The sequence below is a fragment of the Onychomys torridus genome, chromosome 8, assembly GCF_903995425.1.
Source record: "Onychomys torridus chromosome 8, mOncTor1.1, whole genome shotgun sequence".
Lineage (NCBI taxonomy): Eukaryota > Metazoa > Chordata > Mammalia > Rodentia > Cricetidae > Onychomys > Onychomys torridus.
In genome coordinates, this window is record NC_050450.1 from 13,566,477 (window position 1) to 13,594,199 (window position 27,723).

Genomic DNA, 27,723 nt, shown 5'->3' on the forward strand with positions numbered 1-27,723 from the left:
AAAAAAGGAGCAGGTTCTGACTAACTTCAGCAGAAAAAAGAGATCACTCAAAGGATGCGAGGTAGCTCAAGGGATGGATGGATGGATAGCCAGGCTTAAAGACATAAAGAGAGGAATCAGGGAGGATCTAGGATGTAGCCCAGGGAATCCCTCTTCACTTAGTTGTACAAGGGTATCACCATATAAATGAATCCACTCCTTATTTTCAACCCCAGTATTTTTTTTTCCAGTTTTACATCACTACACTTAAAATCCAATGGCTCAGGAGTAAGAGTCCAATTGGTCAACCTTGGTCATATCTCCATCCATCAGCTAAATATGGACCCTTGATTTATCTTCCCTAGAAGACTGCACATAATGGGAAGTTGAAGTGACCCTAAGCAGACAATATGGTGCTGGCTACCTCAGGGTAGAAGAGTTTTATTATCAGACATCCTATAATCTAGAATCATCTGGAAAGCACGTTTTAGTGAGGGAAATTCTAGAGTAGGTTGGCAAGTAGGTGTGCATTGTGGGTATTACCTTGATTATGTTCATTGTAGTGGGAAGACCCAGTCCATTTGTGGGACCTAGTTCATGGGTTTGGGTTCTTGACTCTATGAGAGTATGAGAACAGATTTATTGATTTGTTTCTTGGTGTGACAAGCTGTTTAGGTCCATGCTGTCTTGATTTCCCTGAGTTTGTGAGATAACATAAACTCTCCTCTAATTTGCTTTTCATCACAGCAATAAAAAAGAAACCACTAATCTAGCTATTGTGCTTGATGTACATTACTCACATATATACAAACATAGCCTAAATAAGAGTGATCCCAGGTCAGGAAGAAATATAAAGAGCTCTGCTGTCCCAATATTTCTTAGGGTCACAGTGTCAGGAAAAATTACGTTGTATTACTAACAATGATCATTTTGCTTCCTGGTTCTCTAGGACTTCAAGAAGAAGTACACACAACTTGCAAAAAAATAAGGAGAATTTATTCAGGAGCCAGAAGATAGACCATATCAATACATGCAAGAGTGCACTGGGTAACTTAAATAAGGACCTATGCTTACTTTCTATTTAGAATTTCTCTTTAGGGGTCCAGGAGCAGGAGGAGTTGGTTGTTAAGGGGCTTAGTATGGGTAGTTCTTAATTTTGGTGGACAGACTTGGAATACATAACTCTTTCTCCACTGTGCATGTACTTTCCAATGATGCATCTGGTTTTCATCAAATGTACATCCAATTAGACATAGGCATAAGATGGTAAATAGGTGTTTCTTTCCTCAAAGTTAACTAGATGACACAGCTTGCCTTACTATATATGTGTCCCAAACTGGTTCAGGCTAGATTTGTCCCTTGCCTTCTTTCCCAAGATATGTTCTAGGACATGATTGAATGGCAATTTTCCACAAAAGGGAGTCACCAAGTGGCTAAGAATAAGTACTTTATTTCTTTGTTGGAAGTGGACCATGTGTGCAGCTCTATGCAGGTAAAGGCCCTAGGCTACCAAGTGTACAATTAGAAGGTGGGGTGCATGACTCGACCCAAGCAAAGTGGAGTCCTGGGCTGCTACTATTGCTATGGCTACTGACATAAATTCTAGTGAAACCCATTGGCTCATTTCCTCTTCTCCAAGGAGGGACAGTTATTGCTGTCCTAGCAAGGATCTTTTTTCCCCAAGGGAATGGTTTTCAGACCTCTGAGGAACAGAACAGGAAGACAAGTTCTCATGGAGGCATCAGTTAACGAAATGAAGACATTTGTGACAAAGGGAAATGCCAGCATTGTTAGCAGTTTTGCTGGGAGCCTTTTGATGCAGATTTCATAATAAAATAAGAAACAGGACAGATTTGCCCTGGGAAGGTATATGATGACTGGGAGAATGGGCTGAGCCAAGTGCAATGGGTAAGGAGAGAGGCATTACTTTGCAGTTTCCTAGACTATCAGTGTTGAAATGGTCACAAAGGCTCAAAGAAGCAGAGACTAATGAGCATGTGTCAGTCACGGGATTGGCCACCACTGATGAAGGAAGGTGGCTGCCAGTGCATTTGTTCAAGGTTCACAATGAAGATGGGGAAATCAAAATCTATCACTAATTCCTGGATTTCTTGATCCACTCTTTTGTGCTGCTCAGTGAATGCTCTAGCCAAAGTCAGGGAGCACGTGCAGAGTAAAAGGGGAGGGGCAGAGGGCAGGCTTGTGAGGAAAACAGTTTTAAATGTTTATGGACACCTACTTCAGCAGGGAAGCTGCCTTTGGAGATGGCTGGCTGCAGCTGCATGGAATGTATATAGTTTCTGGAAGGAAAGCGCTCCATATGTAGGGACAGGTCCCCTCTGCTTGGAGAAAAGTACAAAGACAGACCCATTAGTTGGATAATACTGAAGCAAGCAGATATCTGCCAAGGGTGTATTGGTGTGTGTGTGTGTGTGTGTGTGTGTGTGTGTGTGTGTGTGTGTACACACATGCATGTATGTGTATGCATGTGGGCTGTGTGTATGTGTGTGTAGGAACACATACACAGAGGAATGTACATTTGGTGTCTGTATAGAGTTTGGGAGGCTGACAACACAGATTTCAGGTTTGTGTCCTCAGTGTCCTTGCTACAAATCCCCTACTAACTCTGATTTCTGCTCCTGTCCCAGCTAGTCACTGGAGTCTAGCTTCTGCCAATCCTTTGGACGTTAATGTGGAGAATAGGGTCAGAAGAAGAAAGCAATTAAACCTTTCCAATGCACATCTGAGTAGACAAGATGTCTCAGTGGACTGAAACTCATTCTACTAAAGCCTGATGCCCCAAGATTGATCCTCAGAACCCATGTTGGAAGCAAAGAACTGACTCCCCAATTTTGCCCTCTAAGCTCCACACACATGCCTTGGTGTCTGTGTGCCCAATGCTTACATCCACACGTTATACAAAGACAATAACAAATAAATGAAATGCATGTATATATGATCAATATAATACTTTATGTCAATAAACACTTTGACTATTCTAGGAAAAAGCACATATATGTGGCAAATGTCATACTCCTCTTGGATTCTCACAAACTGCTGGCTGGAAGATTCAAAGTCATCTGGGATCAATTTGCCCTTCTCTTAGAGATTGATGAAGTATTGAGTTATTGGGGCTGCAATATAAAAGCAAGCATGCTTTTCTGTTTCAAGCCCTCGTCTCAGCTTCCTGTATGGAAATGAGAAAAGATAGAAAGGGACTACATTATGAAGCAACTTTTATAAACATTCTTTTAAAAATATAAACTTAGTAATGCACATTCAATTTGTGGATTTACATATAAACGTAAGGCATTTTCTTTGCAGGAATACTCTGAAGATGGAAAATCCTTAATAGCCTTCATCTATAAACCTTACTAACATTTCTTTCTCCACAGGGGTCAGCCAACTATGGCTCATGGTTTGTTCTTATAAATAAAGTTTTATTGAAACACAGCCTCAACCATTCTCCTTGTATATGGCTGCTTTCCTATACAATGACATTGCTGTTATAGTCACCACACTGACCTTATGACCTACAAGAGGCTACTATAACCACACTCTGCCACCCCCTGCCTGTGTGACCCTAAACTTTGCATCACCTCTTCTTTTATATGTGTGTGTATGTGTGCGTTTGTATATGAACAGGAGCACATGTGTGAGTATGTGCACACATGGATGTGTGCATACATGCATATATGCACTAATACATCTATGTGCAGGCCCAAAGGCAACATCAGGAGATATTCTCAGTAATGACGTCACTTCCTTGATACAGGCTATCTCATGAATTTGGAGTTCAGCAATTGGGCTCCACTGTCCAGTCACTAAACTCCTAGGATCTTCCTCTAGCACCAGAATCACAAGTGTTAACCCTTACTCCTGGCTGTTTCTCCTAAGGAGATCTAGCTCAGAGCCTCACATTTGCAAGTCCAGTGATTTACTATGGAGTTATTTCCTCAGGCCACTGCATCATGTTTGCTTTTGCTTAAAGTAGAATCGGAACAAGAAGACACATCTCAGAGACATTCTGGCTACAGACAATCTCCAGACTCCTGCCTCCCACCCCACTACCCCACTAATACTCTCCTGTCCTCTGGCCCATAGCTAATTGAACTAATTTTTGAGGCTTGCTTTCATAGAGTGTTTCCAAAGTGTTTAACTTCGTCTTCAGAGAAACAGCTCTTTTTCTTACCGCACTCATTTTTCATCAGTTTACATAATATTGCACTAAATAATGTAATTACAATAACAAGCGCAGCTGGCAGAGGCAGCTCTGGGAACACATACAAGCGACTGTTGGCAAGCAGACACCACAGCGGGTGAAAAGAAAGGTAGACTCATGCACAGCGACCACAGCCTGGGATGATGTAGCCCCACCAATATGATTTCTAAAGGTATGGGGCAGTATCTTACCCATTCATCCACTAAGTTTCATAAGTGAAGGCCAGTAAGATAACAGTCTCTCATCTGTGCCTCTCTGTGTAGCATGGACTTATATGATATTTGCCAGTTTCACAGGGACTTTGGAAGTAGTTATTTGACAAATGCGTGTCTTTTCCCGCTAGCCTGCAAGGTATCAGAGTATGAGAAATGTATTGGTTTTATTATGGCATTACATCTCCACTATGCAGACAGTGACTGGCATCTGGTTCACACTCAAAAATATTTCCTGAATAAATAACTGGATGGAGGCAAGCTTTCCCACAATGAGCTACTCAGAAACTACAGTCAAGAAAATATAAATCTGGAAGGAGTCATGGGGGTTTATAGTTCCTTCTCTGCTCCCCTAAGAATAACTGAGGAATGCATGGATGTTGAAAGAGGGAGGGTGAGGTGAGAGACTCATTCTGATAGCTCAATTCCAGGCAGTCTAGAAGATTCATTCTCTGATGCCTGGATGAAGGCAATGGGTTTAAGCCAAGAAGATCATTAGCAATTTGCATTTCTGCAAGCCACATCACTCTTGTATCTTGCAGAACTGAGAAACTTGCTTCGAACTGGCAAATTAAATATTGATAATGTAGATAGGCTGGCTATACGACATCTTTCAAGAAGGCTGGCACCCTGATTTCCGTATTTTGAAAACTTCAGCTATTTGCATTCAACTACCACCAGTTTTGTCATAACTCTGGGCAATCAGTAACACTGTGTAGCTCCTATTTACCTTGAAAGCAACTCATTTTTAACCTAAATGGATGCATTTGCCAAGGCAACCTGGCACTGCCACTGCAAACAGAAAACCAGTATCAGTAACTGCAAATAATGTTGATGGAAGAAAAAAAAAAAAAAAAACAGAACTACTGAAATTTAACAACACTTAAAAATGTTTCCTATGCAATACTTTTACTAAACACCCCATTACATTCATTGTTTAACCTTTGAGCACACAGAGGCTGGGAAATGTCTCCCACAGGCTCAGGGACCAATATCCTTGGTCCCCAGCTGCTGATGCTGTTCTCAGAGAAAGCAGAACCCTTAATACATTGAGCCTGGATCCAGGATGTGGATTGCTGGAGGTGGGGCTTGAGAGCTATTAAGTGGGGAGGGGGAGGCAGCTCCACTCCATGCTGGAGAGCTCTGCTTTTTGATACACCTAAGTGTAACAGCATGGCACAGAACAAGCTCACCCCCATGCTTCACCTGCCACGATGGACTACATCTCCCAAACCACTAACCAAAATAAATTCTTCCTTAAATTGCTTCCTGCCAAGTACTCGGTCATAAAGAAAAGTAACTAACACATGTGTACACCTGTGCATGTATGCATATACACACATGCATAGGCAGACTTCATAAAATAAGTACAATTATTGTCTCCAATAGACCATATAAGAAACTGAAAGTACAGAGGATTTTAAAACTATGCACAAATGCACAAGTGCAAAAACCTTGCAAAGTTTAGACATTCTTTCAGTGGGCCTAGCTCTAGGCCCCTAATTCTTGACTGCTATATTTTGCAAACAATGCTTTTGAAGTTGGCATAGATGCTCAGGCTGCTGCAGGCTTAAAGCCTGAGGCATACTTCCTCTCTGTTATAAAAAAAAGCTTAGAAAGTGTTACAGCCTTGCTGAATCTCTTTTAGTTTAAACTATGACTTCCTCATTGACATAAAAAGGATTGAGAGAGAATTGAAAAAAGAATACCTTTTTCTCTAAATGTTTCACCCTTTCTGAAAGATGTGATGTAATGTTATCCCACAGGATGAGCATTCCACAGGCTCAGAAGTACAATGCCACAAGTCCAGTGTGGCACATACTCGCTCAGCTCTTGTCTGCATGTTGAGAAGGTTAAGTCTCACTGTACTCGGTAGCCAATGTCTCCATTCCCCTATAATATCCAACCCCTCAACACAAGGGTAGAGGCTTGTGAGTTTTCTTATATTATCTGAGAGGATCAGAGTCAAACTGATTCAGAGGCCTAGATGGTGCAATGTTTATCAATGTTTATAAAAAGTAGAGAGTAGTTTGATTTTCATGACCACTAAAAAGGAAGGGAAGTGGGGGACAGGAAGGAGGAGGAAAAGGAGAGAGAGAAGAGAAAGAAGATGAGGAGGATGGAGAAGGGGAGGAAGCAGAATGGGAAGAGGAGGAAATGGAAGGAGAAGATGAAGAATGAAGAGGAGGAAGGAGAAAGAGAAAGGAGGGGTAGAGGAAGGAGGAAAGAAGAGGTGGGACACAGTAGATCCATGCTGAATTTTACCAATGGACAAGACAGGGGAAAATGACCACACAGAAGCCTGAGCTGTCAAAATTGAGAGCAGGGTGTGGGGACCCATGCCTGTAAGTTCCAGTACCACTGATGAAGAGGCAGTAGGACAGCCAATGTTCAAGGCCTGCCTTGGCTTCACAGGGAGTTTGGACCAACGTGAGTCACCAGCTGAGATGCTGACTTAAAACATCCAAGAGCTAAGAAGGTAGCCTAATTCATAAGACTTGCAGGCATGAGGGCCCAAGTTTGATCCCCAGAATCCAGATTCAAAAAGCAGGGTATGATGGCAGATTTGTAATCCTAGTCCTTGGGAGACAGAGACAGGAGCATCCTTGGGACTTGCTGGCCAGCCAGCCTAGCCTACTGATGCATCAAGCAAGCCAGTGATAAAAAAGCAAGCTATATGATACCTGAGTAATGAAGCCAAGGATATTTCCTGGCTTTCACATACATGCATCCTCATACACATAAGGGAAACAAAGAGGTATCTAACAGTGTGTTATAACATGGAGGAGGTTCCCTGTGGGAAATGGATACCTGAGTCAAATGGAAAGAGAAAACATCATTGCATTCGTTTTGGTGCCAAAACTGAGTGGTATAAATGTTCATTTTATTAATTGCAAAGTGGTATATTAGTTGACTTAAAACACAAATTAGTTCAAAATTCTAGAAACAGGGTGTAAACAATAACTTCAATTAAAGCAGCTATTTGTGATGGCAGAGGTGGGTTGGGGGTGTAGGGAGATCCCTGGGGCTGCACATGGGTCACAACTAAATAATTCATCATATAGAGTACATAGCTTTAACATCCTCCTCGATTCTATACTGTACCCTATGGACAATGCCCTTAACAAATCATCAACCCCTCAAAATGCAGACAAGCTCTTCTTTGTCTTCTATACCCTTAATTCTCCAAGGCAACATCACATTTGCAATAGAGAGCTTAGTGCTGTCTGAATTCTGGGGACTGTGTCAAAGTGTCCTGGAGACATAAGCATCCGGTGCTCTTTATCTGCACTGACCTACTTCTGGCCATCTTCCTCATCCAAACAGGAGAGGAAAATCTGAAATTCCAATACATTATTTACTAGGATAAACTACTCATTCAGGTTGCAGAGAGAAAGCAGTAGGAGAGTTCAGTAAAGCTTAGAATAGAACAAAAGTCATTAAAATATTGGAGACAGTGTCTCAGTGGGCCCATGGTAGCCTCAAACTCGCTTGCATCCCTTTGTAGCCAAAGATGATCTTGAATTCCTGATCTCCCTACCTCTACCACACCTCGTTTATGTCAAGCAGGGCTTCATGCATGCCAGGTCAATGATCTACCAGTGAACTAAATCCTCAGTCAACAAATGTCTTGGTGTCTGTCTCATGCAAGAATTGCATTACTATTAGAAGAAATTCGGACTGAGATGAAACATTAATATAGGCCTGGGTGTAATATTACATAAAACATATAAGCATAACAAGAAAAGAAATCTCTGGTCACCATCTCATTTCCTACAGGCAGATACATTGTTTGTTTGATAAGATTTAACAAACCAGACGACAAGTGCAATCAGAAAATAGCAAGAACGCTAGGAGTCCTGGTCACCTGGAGATTACAGCTCAGCAAATGTCCTTAGATGTAACTAGCAGTGTACAAAGGCATTGAATTCATTTACTGCATTATTTACTCAAACACTTGGGAGGACCACAGTCCCCAGGCCTCCACCTCAAACACTGCTATGTTTGAAAAAGCCACAGATTCCATTAGTTTTCATAGCAATCTGAAAACACGAAGTTAAGTCACATGGTCCCGTGAGAATGACAGGTCCCTAGCAGTGATATCAAAGAGTGGTCAGTTATAACCTTAAATTCTGTTCTGAATTATGAGCATCCAAAAACAAATGGAGAACAGAGGGAAGGAATCCAGGTATTTCATAAATTCCACAAAAGCCCATGCAAATAAGGATGTCCAACTAAGACACGGTGAAGACTGAATGGTACCACTGAGAAAAAGTTCCTCTTTCCCAAGGAAAACTCTCATGCAACGATACACTTGAATGTGGAAATTCACTGTTGAGTAACAGAACAAACTACAAAGTTTCACACTCTGGCTTCATCTCCCTTATATACAAATGACACCAAGATCCAAAGTGTATGGATAATTCAAATTCTCCTTAAGAAAAAAAAAAAAAAAAAGCCTTGACACAGGTGTTGCTCACTAACCCAGTTCCATAGCAGTTTAGTTACTCAGCAAACAGCTGTGAACTCACATGAGAAAGGCAGCAAGTAGTCCTCGTGACCTTTGTGATCACTTAGACCTCATGTTGTCTAAAAGAAGTCCAATGATGTCAAACAAATTCCATAAGAGAAGTATTTATCGCCGATTCTAAATCAAAAAATCCATATATACTATAATGGCACTTCAAAAGAAGATCTACTGTATTTACCAGCTCAATCAATACGAAATTAGCTGGGATAAATATTGCCAGCTCTACCCGTCTTGAGATGAAGCCTGTTATTTAGACTCTAGGTCTCGAAAGAGACAAGGGCATTTTTGCTTATCACACAGAAATTGGAAGCAGGAAGCCTGCTACAAGCAGGTTGTACCTACCCTCAGCTGCTCTCTTTCACAATTCATCTGTTGCCTCAAAACCTGCAGAAAAGAGAAAAAGTGGAGACTGTCAGGAGGTTCCCCAGAAACGGCAGCATAAAGCACAGGGCTGGGGAGTGGCTGCAGGAGCCCTGCAGCCACATAAACGCTGGCTGCATGCGTTGAGGTGAGATGGCTCAGTGAATAAAGCCACTTGCCTCTGAGCCTCGGGACTAGAACTCAATCCCCGAAGCCACATGGTAAGATCAGAAGAGCAACTCTGACAAGTGATCTACAGGTGTGTCATAGCATGCCTTCATATGCATATGTGTACAATAAATTATACAATATAATAAATTTTAAAAAGTGAATAAGGTGGAAGATTGACAAAGATTCTGGATGTCAACCTTGGAGCTCCACAGACACATATACATGCATCTCCACACACAGGTATGCCCAGACATATGTGAACACATAAGCAGACATGTGCATTGATGTAACAAGTCTGCTCACTCTCAAGCACATCTAAACATATCACATGTACATGTGCACAGGAAAAGAAGAGGGGGAAATAGAAAGAACTAGTTACTTTTGATGGCTGGGCTCAACAAAGTCCCAGAATTCACAGTAATAACTACCTTTTCTCTAGATTCAGACAGTGGACTGTTTACTACCATTCTACATTGTACAATCCAGAAGTAGGTAACAGGGTGTGAAGTACCTTTAAGGGGATGGCGCAGAGGTGCAGGAGAGGATGGGGAGCAGCCCCAAAAGCATGGCGATTCCTTCTTTGTGCATATACCCTTCTAGTCCTGTTTAAGAGGTGCACAGGTCTTCTCTTAAAGCCATACTTGGCTGGGTGTGATGGGACAACAACCAATGCAGCATCTCCCCCAATGTCAAGTGCTAGCAATACTATCTGCATACACTGGAATTACCTAGTTCTCTAGTTATTATTTTTGTTTGTGTGGTACTGAGGTCTGAAGTTGGTATTTCATATCAGCTAAGCAAGGGCTTCCCCTCTAAATTATACACAGCCCTCTCTTCATTTGTTATTTTGATGTTATCCACTAGTCCAGCCTAGCCTCGAACACATTCCATCACCGAGCAGGCCTTCCACTTGTGATCCTTCTACCTCAGCCCCCTGAGACACTGGGATAACAGACAGGGCTTAATGATCCAGTCCAATCAGATGGTAATAAGACAGAATGTATGGGGATGGTAGTTGATGGATGATATGGGGATGGTACTAAGGACTGTGTGGGGATGGTACTAAGAAGGACTGTGTGGGGATGGTACTAAGAAGGACTGTGTGGGGATGGTACTAAGAAGGACTGAGTGGGGATGGTACTAAGAAGGACTGTGTGGGGATGGTACTAAGAAGGACTGAGTGGGGATGGTACTAAGAAGGACTGAGTGGGGATGGTAGTTAGATAGATTGCATGGAAGAGGACTCTGAGGCCAAATCTTAGAGCAGGGAAAGAAAGCCTGATCTCTTTTGATATCTAGTACCACTCCAAGATGCAGTATTAGCAATCCCCCTGCCAAACACACATGGGTGATTTGTGCCTGACCAAGGTGCTTTTCTCACCGTCCAAGGAGGCTTTATTAGAGTGACCATATCATTTGTTGTCCAAATAAGAAAAACAAAATGCACTAGCAGAGGACAGCCAGAGAGGTATTTGTATTTACTTGATTATACCGAGGAGGCCATAAACAGAAAGAGATACATCCAGAAAAACTGGTTTATATGGTCCTTTGACAGAGATGAGGATTGATGGATGAACTTTCAATGAAAATGGCCAAAATTAAACTAAGTTCTGCATTATTGACAGGTTACACTGTCTCTTTCTAGTTTTATTTTTAAACCACTGTAAAATCTCTTAACTCCTAGCCCTTGACAGGGTACTAGGAGTTCTTTGCAACTTTACTGAAGGACAAGAGCTTCAGCAACCAACTCTTCATGTATATTTTATGTATTTTGTAGTGAAAGTTTCTTTTTACTTTTCTAAAATAAAAAACAAAAACAAGGATATTTGCCTAGGAGCTATCTGAGCCTGCAGTCTCTAGGCATGGTGCTATTGTAGACCCTTTCACCTAGAGAATTACCCCAGGAAGAGTTCTTTCAGGTGCTTGCTTTTTTGTCATTGTTGCTCTTTTGAGACACAGTCTCACATATCCTGGACTAGCCTTGAACTAGCTATGTAGACAAGGATGATTCTGAACTATTGATCTTTCTGAATCCACCTCCAGAGGGCTTAGAACCCAGCTGTGCACCACTACGTTTGGTTTCTATGGTGCTGGGGATCAAATCCAGGCTTTGTGCATTAGTATAAGGCAAGCACTCTACCAGTGGATGTAGCTGAGTGGTAAAGTACTTGCTGCTCACGCTCAGTCCTTGGGTTCAACTCTTGGTACCATAAGAAAGAAAGACAGATAGAAAGAAAGGAAGGAGGGAGACTAATTTATATGTAGGTATTAATCACAATATTATTTATAAGAGATAAACACTGTAATATATGACAATGGGAAAATTAAGCATAAATCACAAATTCTGAGCAATAATACAACAAACAGCACTTAGAATCACAGTTCTGAAAAAACACATATAGGAAATAAACCAAATCCCACTGCAGTTTATAAGAAATAAAGCTACAAAAATGCACAAATGTTATGGTTCCTATTTTCTGCCAAAAATATAATTTAATTTGTCATTAAAGAGGAAAAATCAAGGATTTTTTCCTTATTATTAAAAGAAAAATTTTCCTTATTTAAAAAGGATCTACAAGAGATTTTTTTTTTTTACAAATTATTAAGAAGTAAATGGGTTTAGCCAGATAAATAGAAAATCTCACTTTGAATTATACTTGAAATGGGCTGTTTAGATTAGGTCAGATATATCTCTGTAAACCTTAAGAAGAAAGAGGGGGAAATCTGCAGGCAGAAGAGATCCATGCTGTAGGAGGACAGGGAGAGAGGGAAATGAAAGTGGGCGGCTGCTCTGTGGATGTGGGCTTCGGAGAGGGCACACTGAGGAAGGACCTGGGCTTTCTGAGAAGACTGATGTAGAATGGGAACCAAGGTCTGAACCTGAAATCCTCTCCAATCTCACTTTCTCTTGGTAGCTGATTCAAGACAGCCCAAAGCTCAGCAATGAATGAACAGGGACAATTAGACAAGTTCCAGGAATCTTCAGCAATGAGTACCCATGCACAGACAGACACGTCCTAGGAGAAGTCCTCTAGGTTTATCCTGAGGCATCTTAACCTCAGAAAGTGAGGGTCCTCCCTTCCTTTTGCCCTCCTTCCCTCCCCATTACTCCCTCACAAGGCAGTCTCCTTCTGAGTAACCCCAGGCTACACTGGGTGTGAGCCATTGGGGACAACAAGAGATGCCTAATATTTAGCAAAAGGACACTGCCTTCATGACATGAAAGGCTGTGCTCCTAAGAGGTAGCCTACACTCCCTCCTCCTTGCTCTCCTTCTCTTTTCTTTGTGGTTGGAGTATGAAATGTTCACAGTAGGCTCATGTTTTTGGACACTTGGTCCCCAGACAGTGGTGCTGTTTGGGAAGGTTATGGAGCCTTCCAGAGGTGGAGTATTTTGGAGGAAACACACAACTTGGGGAGAGCTTGGAGGCTTTACAGCCTGGCCCTGTTTCCTCTTCTTTCTTCCTTCCTTTCTTCCTTCCTTTCTTTCTTCCTTTCTTCCTTCCTTCCTTCCTTCCTTCCTTCCTTCCTCCCTCCCTCCCTCCCTCCCTCCCTCCCTCCCTCCCTCTCTCTCTCTCTCTCTCTCTCTCTCTCTCTCTCTCTCTCTCTCTTTCTTTCTTTCTCTCTCTGTTTCCAATGTGGATATGAAATGGGCTTAGCTGGGTCATGCTACTGTTTCCATACCTTCACTGCCATGAGGGACTCTGTTCCTTCTGGAACTGTGAGCCAAATCAATCTTTTCTTCTTTAAATTGCTTTTTTCAGGGCGTTTTATTACAGCAACAGAAAAGTAACAGAGAGACCGTGTCCACTTAGAGGGGAAAATGAATGGCACACCTGCTGAATGTCCTCGTAAGTGAAGAAAGATAGAAACCCACAAGTGTAAGACGATTGTTAACTCCAAGGAGGTAAACTCAAAGAACAAACACACACACACACACACACACACACACACACACACACACACACACACACACAATTTCTGTAAGTGGGGCAGGAGAAATGGCTCAGTGAGTAAGAATCTACATACAGAATACAGGGAGAGTGTGGCAGCATGCTCACACCTGCACAATATGCTAGATATGGTCTCAATGCTGAGAGAGGAAGTAGACATCCCCCTACAACCCAGAACCTATCTCCATTGATGGCCACTCGCAAGAAAAAACAATTTCTCTCCACAGAGTCTCACCGGGTATCCAAACCGCACTTAAGAGTGGGGCTCATGCCAGGCAGCAGGTAGCTAACCCAACATTAACTCAATGGTATCTTTGGAGGGTTTGTCTCACAATGCTTTGTCTGGGGTCTTGGGGTTTTTTGTTTTGTTTTGTTTTGTTTTGTTTTGTTTTGTTTTGTTTTGTTTTTCTCCCTTACAGCTCTGTTGCTTCTATGTTCCAGTTCCCGGTTTTGTTGTTTTGGGTTTTCTGTGTGAGCACACGTGTGTGTCTTGGCATCATATGTGCCTCTTGAGCTTTTGCTTCAGCCTTCTTTTCTGTTTATTTTACCCTATTCTTGTTTTGATTTTAACTTATTTTATTATCTTTTTAGATGTCTGTTGCGTTTTAATGAGAGAGAGAGAGAAAGAGTGTGGATTTGGGTGGATGGATGGAGAAGTGGGGAGGAGCTGGGAGGAGCTGGGGGAAGGGAATCATAATCATCAGGATATTCTGTATAGAAAAATATCTCTATCTCTCCATCTCTCTCTCTCCCTCTCTCCCATCTCTCTCCCACTCTCTAAATTACAACGAAAAAAGTCCTGCTGCACATTCATGAAAACGTGAGCTCTGATCCCGAGCACCTACCTAACCTTGGTCTGGTTGTGTGTGCATGTAATTCCAGCACTGCTACTGAGGGAGGCAGGAGAATGGATGGGCTCGATGGGTCCAAGGGTAGCTTCAGGTTCAGGGAGAGATCATGCCTCAAGGGAATAAGGTCAGGAGCGATAGAGAAAGTAGAGAAAGACAATCCACATCCTCCTCTGGCCTCAGCATGCTAGAACACACACACACACACACACACACACACACACACACACACACACACACATCTCTTCCTCTCTCCTTCCCTCTCTCCTGCCCTTCCCCTCACCCTCTCTTCCATAGCCCATCTCACATACATATCTCCTTCCCTCCCTCCTTCTCTTTTCATATGTCTCTCACACATGTACACATCTGTGTGTGTCTATGTCTCTTACACACACACACACACACACACACACACACACACACACACACACGTGCACGCAAATTTCTAGCAAAAAAACCGTGTAACAAACATAGGAAAATCACTTAACTATACAAGGCAGTAGTGATCCAAATGAATATAGACCTTTCACTTAAATAAATGGTACAAATAAAAACAAGGGGTTGTGATGCCTAACAGAGCTCGCTGCCCTTATGGAGGACAGGAGTTCCCAGGCCACCTCTAGTGGTTTTGAACCACGTGTAACTCCAGCTCCACCAAATCCAGTGCTCTCTTCTGGCCTCAGTGGGCATCTGCATTCATACACACACACACACACACACACACACACACACCAGGGAACCATACACACTCAAGTAATTTAAAATAAATTTTAACACCCCCCCCCATAAAGATAACACCAAGGGAACTTTGGCATAGCACTACTTTTTTCTTATTGTGGAAGTATCTTCTTATCCAGAGCTTGAAATCAACTAAAATGCTGGGGTATGGCTCAGTGGCAGAACTCTTGCCTAGCATGTGTGAGGCCCTACATTTTCTCTTCAGAAATACAAAAATAAACAAAGGTAAAATATGAAAGTATTTTTTTTTTATTGCCAACAGATGTACTCTCAAACATTTGTTTCAGGAAGTAAGCAGAGGCAACCTAAAGAAAATCTGAAACAAAAATTTAGGAAGATGGATGAAAGAGTAAAGTTGCTCAAAAATATAAATAGAAACAGGAGTCTAGCGACTGGAGAGATGGCTTGTGATTAAGGATTCTTCCTGCTCTGCAGAGGATCCCAGCAATCTTCCTAATGCTCATGTCTAGTGCCTCCCAGCTACCTGCAACCACAGCTCCACAGGATCCAACACCACCTCCTGGCCTCTTCAGGCACTTGCACCCACGTGGCATACACTAGCCCAGAGCACATGCATAAACATAAAGACAAATTTAAAAAATTAAAATGAAACAAAAGTCTGCTCCTTTTGAGATCACTGAGACACGTTTAATGATTTCAATTTAAGGAGCGACGTTTCTTGTGAGGTTTTTAATGTATAGCTCTTCTATCCTGTCAGCTAAATGCAGAGAGAAGACAGTGTGGAGACTGATGGAAAGGTGCCTCTATTCCCCTGTCACTAGTGAGGTAAAATTAGCAAACATCGTTGATGGTTGTTGTATATAAACAGTGAGGAATAATCATCATAATCAAGCTAATTGAGGTGGGTGTTAAGGTTCCTTCATTCACATGAAGTGGTAAAATATTGATTCTCTTTAGACTGAGAGATACGTGTTGTGTGTATCATAATCCTTAGAGTCTTAAAAACAAACTATGCTATCCCAGGCATACCCTCTCTAATTAAAGGAAACTAAAAAAAGTGATACACCCCAAATAAGTGATGTTACAGTAATTGCATGTGTATATACAGACACATCCACATACATACACAAAGAGATTCAGACTCAAACCTCATACTTTATACCAAAATTAACTTAGAATAGACCACATATTCTAAATGAAGACCATAAAATGAAATGAATAGTGCAATGAAAGCATTCCTAATACTTTCTTCCTAATGCTGGTGTACAGTTCTCAAATTATCCTCTGTGACAGGTGGCCCATTCATAATCAGAAAATATCTCCATATCAGGGATTTAAAAGCATAGGTGTATTTTGTAAACTTTTTGCATCACTAGAGCTGGGTTTCATCTGTATTAATTAAATACAACACTATATAACAGGACTAGAAAGTTTGTGTTCTGTCTTTAAAAATGTAACAAAGGTCTGCCAGGCTGATCCTGGCCTATGCCATGCTAGGCGAACCTATATCATAATGTTCTTGTTACAGAACTTATTAAAGGCAGAATTCAAACACAGTCAAGTTAAAACACACCTGCCTTTGAGATGAGGCTACTAAAGAAAAAGTCTTGGGGTGAAAAAAGGGACAGCAGGAATTTTCTCTTGAGTAGGGCACAGTTTGGTTTGGTTTGTTTAAACCATCCTTCAAGGATTCACTTGTCTATCTATATTTTGGCAACAAAATTCCATTTTCCCTTGTCAGCCCAATTCTGTAAGTCTCCTCTTCTGCACTACCCATGAAGCTTTACACCCATCAATCTGCCTTTGTTCAGAAATTAGTGTAACTGGGAGAGCCCATTTACTTGCATCTTGAACTTCTATGCTCAAGTGCCGGGGGCAGCTCCTCACTGTTTTGAGCATCAAGTCCAAATCCATGGTTTTTTTCCTTCTTCCCTTCCTACGGATCAAGATCCAATCCTGCTAAAGTGGCAAGATCCCAGCTGTGTCTCTGTTACAACTATACTGGTCCTAACATGCCCCAACCAGGATGGAAGAGTGCTCAGAGAGATGAGGAAGTTATTGCAAGACCCAAAGAGGCCCTTATTTTTTCCTGTGGCACTAGGAAGATAGCTCATCTGGTAAAGCACTTGATTCATGAGCATGAGGATATGAGTTCAAGTCTCAGAACCTCTAATTTCACATTTAAAAACTGGGTGTGGCAGGACAGTCAGGTAATCCCAGTGCTTTGGAGTCAGAGGCAGATGGATTCCTCAGCCTTAGTTGCCAGCTAGCTTAGAGTATTGATGAGCTCCAAACCAGTAAGGGACCCTGCCTCAAAGCTAGCAGATGGCACCTAAGGCACCACAACTGAGGTGGCTTTCTGGTGTCCATACTCATGTGTACACACAATTCCTGGTAAAATGATCAGACGTTTAAGAGAAACAAAAGTCACCTGTAATTCCATAACTTGGGTGAGGGAGAGAGACCCTTCTGTAGTCTGAAAAAAGCCAGTCCTGAAAAATACCTTAAATGTACACTTTACTAAATGTCATTTCATTTGGAAACTAACGCATGACATTTTTTTTCTTCCCTTGGCAGTAATGCACAAAACCAATATATTTTATGGCCTAAATGAAAAAAGGGAAGTGGAAGGTCGGGTGGTGCTCCTTTAAGATGCTTCCAGAATCAAATACCACTCTCAATAGGGCTGCCAAGTAAGCGCTTATGAAAGGTTAGAACCGCAGCAATAAACCAGCGCATGCGGCCTTTCACTCTTCTGGTTGTATGGGCTGTTTAATAGCTCAGATTCATCTTCCTCTGGTGTCTATCTTTAGCTAGGCAGCAAGGCCATTCTCAGCTCAGCTTTTCCCAGCCCCGTGTGTGTGTGTGTGTGTGTGTGTGTGTGTGTGTGTGTGTGTGTGTGTGTGTGCCTGTCTCCCCCCTCGCCTGTATGTTGACTGTTCATAGTCCATGGTTTCTGAAGGATATTTTCATACAACTATATAATATACTCAGACCATGGACCATGCCCCCATCCATGCTGCCTTCCCTTTCTTTCTCTTCCCTTGCTCCCACTGTCCTCTTTGTTTCCTGGATGCTTTTGCCTCTTGTTAATGCCATACATATATAGCTACATGGTTTTTATCAAAACCATGTTTTAACAAAAATCTAGGATTGATCTAATAAAAGGAAACATACACTGTTTTCCATTTTGAGGCTGGCTTAGGTTTGTATCCATTCTCCTGAAGAAGACATAGTTTCATTCTTCATTATGGCTCAATACACTTCTGCATACAATTACATTGTGCATAGATCACACTTTCCTCTTCAGTTCCCCTGTTTGTGAGACCTAAGTTTATTCCAGACCATATCTTTGGTGAATTGGGCTACAGATAAACATGGATGCACAAGTACCTGTGATATATATTGTCTAGAGACCTTTAAGCAAATACCCAGGAGTGGTGTAGCTGAGCCATACCATACCATACCATAATGATATCCGATCTATTAATAGTTGAATAAAAAAATTAAAAAATAAATAAATAAATAAATAAATAAATAAATAAATAAATAATGAAACAATAAAAAATTCCCATAGTGGCTGGGCTGGTTCACTTCCCACTGGGAGTCTGCAGGAGTTCCCTTTCACATGATTTGAGTTTTCTCTCTCAGTCCTTCCTATCATAACCTGACCTTATTGCTAGTCTCCGTGCTCCCTCTCTCTCTCTCCACTTGGTATTCATCAGACTAGTTCTGTAAAGATGAGGCCTGAGAACCAAGTCTTAGCTAGGCTTCCATCTTCTGGAGGATGGTGCTTAGAATCTACCTGTAAGTTTATTCACTCATTTCTGCAATGACATTGGGTATCTTCTGGATGCTACTGTTCTAGGCAACGGGAAGGCAATGGTGAGTTCTGCAGGGGTCTAGCATGGTGGCACATACATGCAATTCCAGCATTTGAGAAAAGGCGGGAAGAATTCAAGGCAAAGGGCATGAGATTGCTCACAGGAAGAGGTTCACACACACACACACACACACACACACACACACACACACACACTCATGCATACACACATGGGCACACTACAGGATCTTCCCACTTCCTTCATAAAATGGATATAAATCAATAATTTTAGCATATAAAGTATTTGTCAGAGTGAATGTAGGAATGTCCTCAGAGCACATAATAAAAGGGATATCTTAGCCTCAGAGAGTTAAAGAATGTTTTTCTAGGGTTTTGTTTTGTTTTGTTTTGTTTTGTTTTATCATGAACACAGGGGAATAATACAAATAAATATTCAGGGGAGAAAAGAAGGAATGAATAGCTCAGGGAGATTTTGGACATGCAATAATTGAGTAAGTGAAAAGAATCAAATGTAAGAGGAAATAGGGCAGAGATCTGCTTGCCCTGTGAAAGCAAGAGTCAAATGAGATAAGATGGCATAGGATAAATGAATGGACAAATAGATGTGCATGTTGTCTTGTGTGTAACATATGATGTTGGAGAGCCCAGTTTTAAGAACAGCAAAAGATTAGCAACACAAAATTCAATAAATCAAATCAATGAAAGGTTCTGTGCATTTTTCAGCTTGGCTGTCTTGGTAATTATTATAAATTCTTCAGAAACCACATAGAATTCCCTGTAAATACAGGTCTCAGGGGACCTTGGGTGAACAACACACTTTGACTTTCCCAAATGCATTTTGGGTTGATCTATGGACTTGACTGACATATGCATACTCAGTATTTTGGTATGCTTCCACCACAATACTGCTAATAAAAAGGATGCAGTTATCCACGAAATGCTACATTTCTCCCAAAAATGTCTCTGAGAAGGAAGGGGTGGAAAAAGCCAAATGATGACAAAAAGGGTATGGAAAGCTGTCTATGGAAGAGTGTGTCCATCACACTCACAAACATACAACAGCTATGGTTGCTTACAGAAATCCTGTACAAGATTGAGACTCTAAACAGATGGGAGAGAGGCTCATGAGACCCTACTCCATTCTGGAGATCTAATGTAGCCAAAGGATGTTGGACAAGATCTGTGGAATACTCACACCAATGAGCACATATGGAAAGACAAGAGTCATCATTACCTTGAGACAGTGTCCCTCAATAAAACTGGAACCAGGCTTGTGGCTGCAATCCTGTCAGCAATCACGCACATGTCTGGCCCCACCCAGCTTCCTATGTGAGTGATGGGAGTAGAACTCAGATCCTCATGCTTGCACAGCAAATTGTCTAACCCAGTGAGTCATCTCTCTAGCCCCCATGGATTCCCATTTTTTGTATGAAAATGAAATTATCTATATAAAATTGAAATCAAAATAAAGGAGATCATTTTATCTGTCTGATTTCTGAGAAAGTAGGTGGAATGTTTTTCAAACACCTAAGTTTATGAAGATCCAAAGCTCCTGAACAGAGTGTTAGCCATCATTGGTTATAACCAAATCATTGCTTTAACACATATATCTAACTATGTAGTGTGTCTTCTGACTAGAAGACCGAACTGTTTATGTCTGATCATCAAATTGAGATTCCATCACCTACTCTGACCACTGTTTATTTTTGTTGTTGTTGTTGTTTTAAGGATGTAAATTTTTCAACAGTAGCCAATGTTTAGGATTCAGGACAGAGACAAAGAAATAATTAATTAAAAAGAAATGAAAACATGAAGTGACAACAGTGAGTCAAGCCAACCAACATTAATAATGCCTTGAGAAAGCACTGTAGGGGAGGGACACAGCTCAGCCTTCCTATGTTATTTTCATTTTAGTGAGGAGGAGAACTAGAAGGTGATACTGAAGCCTTGTGTGGTTTGGTTAGGAAAATAGTGCCAATGAAGGGAAGGACCAATGTCAAGATCAAGTACTAAGTGAAAAAAGACACAAAACTTATACAATAGGTGAGGTACCCAGAAGGCAGTGCATAGTAGTAAGCCCTTCTACAGTCCTTTAAAATTACCACTGGACATGCATAGTATTTGAATGTTCTTGGCAATATAATGTTCATGGTGACTGGATATGTGCAGTACTTACATCAAGAGGGAACTATCATGGGTATTTTGGGTCATTCTTAATTCTGGATTTTAAGTCACCAAATAGAGTCAAGTATACCTTATGTTATTCAAGGAACACTAAAGGTGAGGAGGCCCCTAGATTTCAAAAGACCTTCAAATCACAGGTTTGAAGAGCATTTTATCTGAACCAGTTTCTTCTGTTATGGTTCCTCTCTCATGTACTTATTTGCTAAGTAGCCCCACAGTTAAGCATCCCAGGTCTGAAATAAATTTTTCCAGGAAGAAAGTTAAAACAGACAATCCTAAGTGAAAGGACCCAGTGATAAGGGTTCGATTCAGCCTGTTTCCATCCAGCTAACACTCTTTACTTAATCAAGGAACCTCTTGAGGTTCTGAATTTAAGGCTGCATACAAGTCTTGGAACAAAAGTGCAACTTCAGGCTGGTGTGACCTGTAAACACCTTCAGGAGCCAAGCCAGAGAATGTCTCTGCATCAGATCACTTTCAAGGTGAGGGAAACATATTGCCTATTATTTATTCTAATAATAAACTACCACCCCAGGCATATTTTTATTCTGTAGATTTAATAAGGTATTTTTGTGCACCAAGGCAGAGGATAGTTGGAACAAACATTTGTCGTCACAACAAAGATGATTTCTGCTTAGGTGGTAGGCACAAATTGCCTTTCTTTCCCTCATAATCAAGGGCTATAATTGCCCCTCCAAGCTTTACCCCTGCCCTTTACTCAGTCCAAGCGTACTCAAACAATACTCATGAAAATCTCCTGCAGAACTAAAGAAAAGGCTTTGGCAGGTTTCCCTGGACCAGTCTCTAGGGACAGTCATTACCCCACATCCAGAGAGCAGCGCTTATGTAGCATGAATATCACAATTCATATTTCCCATCATTCTCCTTGCCCACTTTTAGAGCTGGGAAAGAGTCAGGTTGAACAGGTGAGCTATTTGCACATCATTTATATTTATCTACTATGGTAGAGTGTAGGTTTTCTAGACAGTTTCATGTTAAGATGCATTAACTGGACTAGTTTTTTGTTTGTTTGTTTGTTTGTTTTTTGTTCCTTTCTCATTGGATGTTACAATGCTCTAGTGATAACTTGTGTTAGAGTTAATAATTTTATAATCTGCTTCCCAATTAAATAAATTCACCTTAGACCCACAGGCCATAGCTTCTGTAGGCAAACATCATGATCATATTAATGGGCAGACATGTACCAAACATCTTAAGTGATCAGAGTCTCTCTCTCTCTCTCTCTCTCTCTCTCTCTCTCTCTCTCTCTCTCTCTCTCTCTCTCTCTCTCTCTCTCTCTCTCACACACACACACACACACACACACACAATCTCAGGTTGTAATCTCAAATTCACTGCTTATCAAGTAAAGGACTAAAACTCTGGCCTGAGGTTGTCTTGTTCCTCAAAAGGTCATCACAGAGTTTGAATGAGCTCATATTTGCAAAGTAGTTAAAATTTAAAAAGCACATAACAATTAAAGTCCCTGGCTCACAGAAGACATTCTATTAGTGCCTTTGCAATTCCAGAAAGTAAGCAGTGTGCAACTGTGAGGGTGAGCTTTAATCATCAGTTTGGCATAATCTATAATTACCTGAAGAAGAGTCTCCGTGAAGGGATTTTCCTCTTTGGATTAGGCTGTGGGCATAGCTGTGAAGGATCTTGGATTTTCTTAATTAAGTTAATTTATGTGTGAAGGCCAAGCCCACTGTTGGCCGTATTATTCCCTAGGCAAAGAGATCCTGATCTGTTTCAGAGTGGAGAAATCCACCTAAGCACAAGCTAGCAAGGAATCGAGTAAGCATGCATTCCTTCTCCCTCTGTTCTTCATTGTGGATATACTGTGGCTAGCTGCTAGAAGTGCCTTGACTTCCCCTACAATGGCGGACCTAAATTATGAATTGTGAGCTGAAATAAACCCCTTTGTCACTTACTCTCAGAATGTTTTATCACAACAGAAACCAAATTAGATCACTTCTGCTTCTGTTGTGATTTGTTTTCCCCACAAAAGTACTAAGTTGTGGCAACAGAGTGATAGGAAACAAGAATTTTACAAAGTAGTGGATATTCTAGAAAGCTGTGAGCTAGCTAGTGTGTTAACTGCCCATGGCCATGGATCAGAATAGATATCAGCAGAAAGAAAATATGTAGGTGCTACTGTGCTGCCATGAGAGAAGGCTGAATAGTGTTCCTGCAGACTAGTTCTCCATCAATGGATGGAGGGACATGAGTGACATTCTAGTCTAAGGCCCTGAGGTGGACATCTGCTGGCTGGCTTTCAGAGCTGTGTTCCCTTCAGTATCTGGAGAAATCTTTTACATCTCAGAGAGGTCTTTCTATTTTTGAATTCCAGGACATTACAGAATGTCATTTTTGAGAAGTTGACTTGATTGTGCAGCCCAGGAAGCATGAGGAGCATTGTGTTTCTAATTCTCCACCCCAACTGTCAAAAAGGGATGGTGGTTGTTCTTGCCCTGTGTGTGTGTGTGTGTGTGTGTGTGTGTGTGTGTGTGTGCTTAGCCACACATGTATGTACATGTTCTTTCTGAAGGAGCACCTAAAGACAAACATTTCATGAGTCTTTACACCCTAAGCATAAAGAACATTTGCTGGAAGAATGAGAATATCAAAAGTTCCAAACTGACGAGGAGGCATTTCTGTAATTTGCAGGCAATTTACTTGAGGAATCTGGGTCAGCTGGCTGTTTGCTTTGTCATCACCAGTATTAATTAGACACTGGAAGTAATGATGGAGCTCAGAGAGCTCTTCAGATCTAAAATAATAATAATAATAAACCAACAGAGTGGAGTTTTACCTTCAGAAAGAAAATATTTTCACAAGGAGTGCTCTGAAAGGAACTGAGAGCAGGAAAACCTTGCAATTAAATCCTGCAAATGTGCTCTTGAAATAATCCCAGGGGAAGTCTTATCTGTACTTAATATTCAAATAAATATTCTTTTGTGTGCTGTGCATTCGATAGGGTGCATTTTATTTAATTTAAGTGAATAACATAATCAGTATGGTGAGAAATAATCACAAGGAGCAGAAGAGCCCTTTAACTAGGATAAATGGACTGCTAGACAACAGAGTGGGTGATGGTAGGTAAGGAAGCAAAGGGAAGTGCCAGGGTCTTAAGCATAGGTTATTCCAGGAGTGTCCCAGTGGACCTTCATCCCCAGAGTGAGACTGTACCTCAGTAGCATGGCCATGTCTTGAAGATCATTAGCTATGAAGTATCCCAGACCCAACTCCAGACCAATGAGATGAAAATGGTTTCTGAGACACCATCCCACCACTAGTTCATCATGAACATGCTAATCTAGAGAAAAGGCAGCATGAGGTTAGTTTGTTCAGAGTTGAGGGTATCTATGTTCTCCTGTCCTACATCAGAGAGAGTGGCCACTGATAGCATCAATCATGTATACTAAAGGAAACACCACCAAAAGTTGTAGAGAGGGTTTTCCTAAGTATAGCTCAGAGAGGAAGCCTATCATGTAACCATTTTCCCTGCAAAGAAACATCCCTTCCTTGAAGGAGGGACAGAAACTCACTACTTGCCAGGCCCATGAAACACAGAAAGTCACAAGATCCATAAGGTCCCTCCTGGAGGTTATAGAAGCAGTAACAACTGTGACGCCAGGGCAAAGGGAGACTCTCTCCCATGGACCAGCTAGCAAATATGGCAGGGAGCTCCAGGGATACAGCTTCCATTGGTTGCCATCATCCTAGGGTGGATGATCAGGTGATGAAGCCACCTTTGAGTCTTCTAAGGTCCTATAAATAACCCCAGTAAACTCATTGGTTCACCAAGATACACTTAGATGGGATTGTGGTTTTGGTCTGTTGCCAGTACCCTACCTCAGTTCCCTGGAGATGACCAATCTCCTATTTGGCTGCCGGCCAGCAAGGGAATGTTTCAGGAAACAGTAGGTCAACCCCCTCCACATCCCCAAACTCTTGCTCAGATGGATGTTTCCACTGACCCTTCATGCTTCAGGACCATGTCCTGTCTGGGCACCATCTACTTCATTCTTGTACTGACTCCTCTAGAGATCTTATGTGTGAGTATCACCACCCTAATTACCTCACCTCACAGGCAAGAAAATTGAGCCCTACAGGCTCATTTGGAAACCTGGAGAACAGTCAGGACTGATGCCCAGACCCACCCAAACCCAGGGCTGCACAGTAGGGGATAGTGCAAACTATGGCATGGACTGTTCCTCACATACTGCATGCTCTTCTTCACCCCACTGTGCAGTCAGTACATAGTAGTCCACGCTCTCTTAGCAGGTGATGTTCCACTGTTTCACTTAGCCTAAATCCCGAAACAATCTGCTCTCTTCTTACAATTACATCTTTCACAGACAGCACTGCATCTTCAGTGTGAGCTACAGTGTTACCTATGATCCCCTGTGACCTCATCTTAAAGATAACTTCGATGATCTTCAACATTTTAGGAGGGATATGGGGATGTTCTCTGCATTCAACTTTTCCAGGCTATCAAGACCTACTTGTGGTTGTAGATTGTATACCCTAATAAACTTATCTGGGGTACAGAGAACAGAAGAACCACTAGATTAGACACAGAGGCCAGAAAATGGTGGCACATATGCCTTTAATTCTATCATTGGGGAGGCAGAGATCTGTCTGGATTTCTGTGAGTTCAAGGCCACACTGGGAACAGAGCCAGGTATGGTGGCACACAACTTTATCCCAGCACTTGGCATGAGGACCAGGAACTAAAGGCTTTTAGCAGCAGTTCAGCTGAGATCCATTCAGGAAAGGACTCAAGACTTTCAGTCTGCAGAAACAAGATCAGCTGAGGAGATGTCGAGGTAAGGTTGGCTGTGGTTTGTTCTATCCCTTTGATCTTTCAGTTTTCACCCTAATATCTGGCTCTGGGTTATTTTTTATTAATAAGACCATTTAGCCATCTATCTTACACCTACTAACTACCCTACCCATCCCTTGTGCATCTCTTTCCTACACTCATCCCAACCTGACTGTTGTTTGAATCTTAGATGGTCTTTTAATTAAAAAAAAAAAAAACAGAACCAAATATCAGGGTAAAAGCTGAAAGATCAGAGAAACAGAGCAGCCAGCCACTAGTTCTTTTTTCTTTTCTTTTTTTTTTTTTTTTTTGAGATAGGGTTTCTCTGTGTAGCTTTGCACCTTTCCTAGAACTCACTTGGTAGCCCAGGCTGGCCTCAAACTCACAGAGATCCACTTGCCTCTGCCTCCCGAGTGCTGGGATTGCACCACCACCACCCAGCTCAGCCACTAGTTCTTACCTCTATAAAATCCTCAGCTTAAAGAGAATGAGTTCCTGTCTCCTCATGCCTTATATACCTTTCTCTGCCCTGCCATATTACTTCCTGGGATTAAAGTTGTATGTGTTTCCTAAGTAAAGGCATGAGATCTCAACTTCAGGGATTAAAAGTGTGTGCCACCACTATCTGAACCTTATGTGTAATCTAGTGGCTGGCGCTGTCCTCTGGTCCTCAGGAAAGTTTATTAGGGTACACAATATATCACTATACCCAACAATAGCTGGAGAGGGTTAGCCTCATTCTCTTGACATCTGAAAGACAAGGCAGTGAGCTTTCTCTGTGGTTGGTAGCTTCACCAAATGGAACTCCACACATTTATCACTACTCCCAAGAAATGCATTATCTCCCAAATGGAAGAAGGTCTCACAGAAGCCTAGAAAATGATCCTTCCTGAAAGGCAAGGATGCTCTCTTAGCCTCAGCAATTTGAGACCATGGCTGTTAGGCATATTAGCCCCACATCTGTGCCATGGTCTAGAGATGTCTGCTTCCCACCACAATGTTCAATGAGATATGGTAATCTTATGTCTATGCTACTCTATGGTTTCAGAACAATTATTGTCAATTCTAAGTAAACTAGTGATTAGTGATAGAACTTCATTTTTGTCAAACACAAGCCTCAATCATGCTAAGCAAGTGCTCTTCCACTGAACTACACCATCAGCACATGACCATTATATTGAAGTGGCTTCATCAACACTGTATGGCCTCTACAAAAGTATTTTCCAGCCTGACCAAACATGATTGTTCTGGAAAAATAGAGAAAATCTAAAAAGCTATAAAAGACCTAAGTTTCTCAGCAGGGTGTGATAACACACAGATTTAATTTAAGCACTTGGGAGGCAGAGACAGGCAGATCTCTGTGAGATTAAGGCTAGTCTGGTCTACATAGCAAGTTCCAGGGCCAGCCAAGGGTACATAGTGGAACACTTTTAAAAATCTCAAATTTCTCTTCGCAAAATTTCCAATCTTTGCATTGCTATATGAAGTTATTATTTTAAAAGTCTATACCGGAGAAATGCATAAGGGAGTCACAAAAAGTTCACACACAAAGATCCTAGTCTTCTCAGTGAGTTTATGATTTTTGTGGTGGGTGTACTTATAGCCATCCCTGGCTACATGTGTCCACCTGCTGCAGACTGGACACCATGTGACCCAACACAATCTGTTGCTTTTCCTCTATCCATCCCAGCAGGCTACAATTATCTCTCAGACTCTAATTGGTCAAACTTTCCTTTTCCCCTAGAATATTCTCTTTCATATGAGTGTTACAAGCAACCAGATTAGTTCACTTGGAGATAACTTGTAGACAGTGTGTGGTACATTAAATTCTCAATATTTGGCAGATGGGGAAACCATGGCTTATATCACACACTTGGCCCCTAGCAAGGG

At 41.6% G+C, this 27,723-nt stretch overlaps 1 protein-coding gene across 8 annotated transcripts in view; it reads right to left on the minus strand.

Moving 5' to 3' along the window:
• The window catches only part of Rbfox1 (RNA binding fox-1 homolog 1), a 1,681,994-nt gene that overhangs the window by 592,437 nt on the left and 1,061,834 nt on the right, over positions 1-27,723 (minus strand). For all 8 annotated transcript variants that reach the window (XM_036197533.1, XM_036197529.1, XM_036197532.1 and 5 more), the window contains one exon: positions 9,287-9,328. In XM_036197533.1, the coding sequence (XP_036053426.1) occupies positions 9,287-9,313 (27 nt within the window). In that variant the 5' untranslated portion in view covers positions 9,314-9,328. The remainder of the gene's footprint in view (positions 1-9,286; positions 9,329-27,723) is intronic.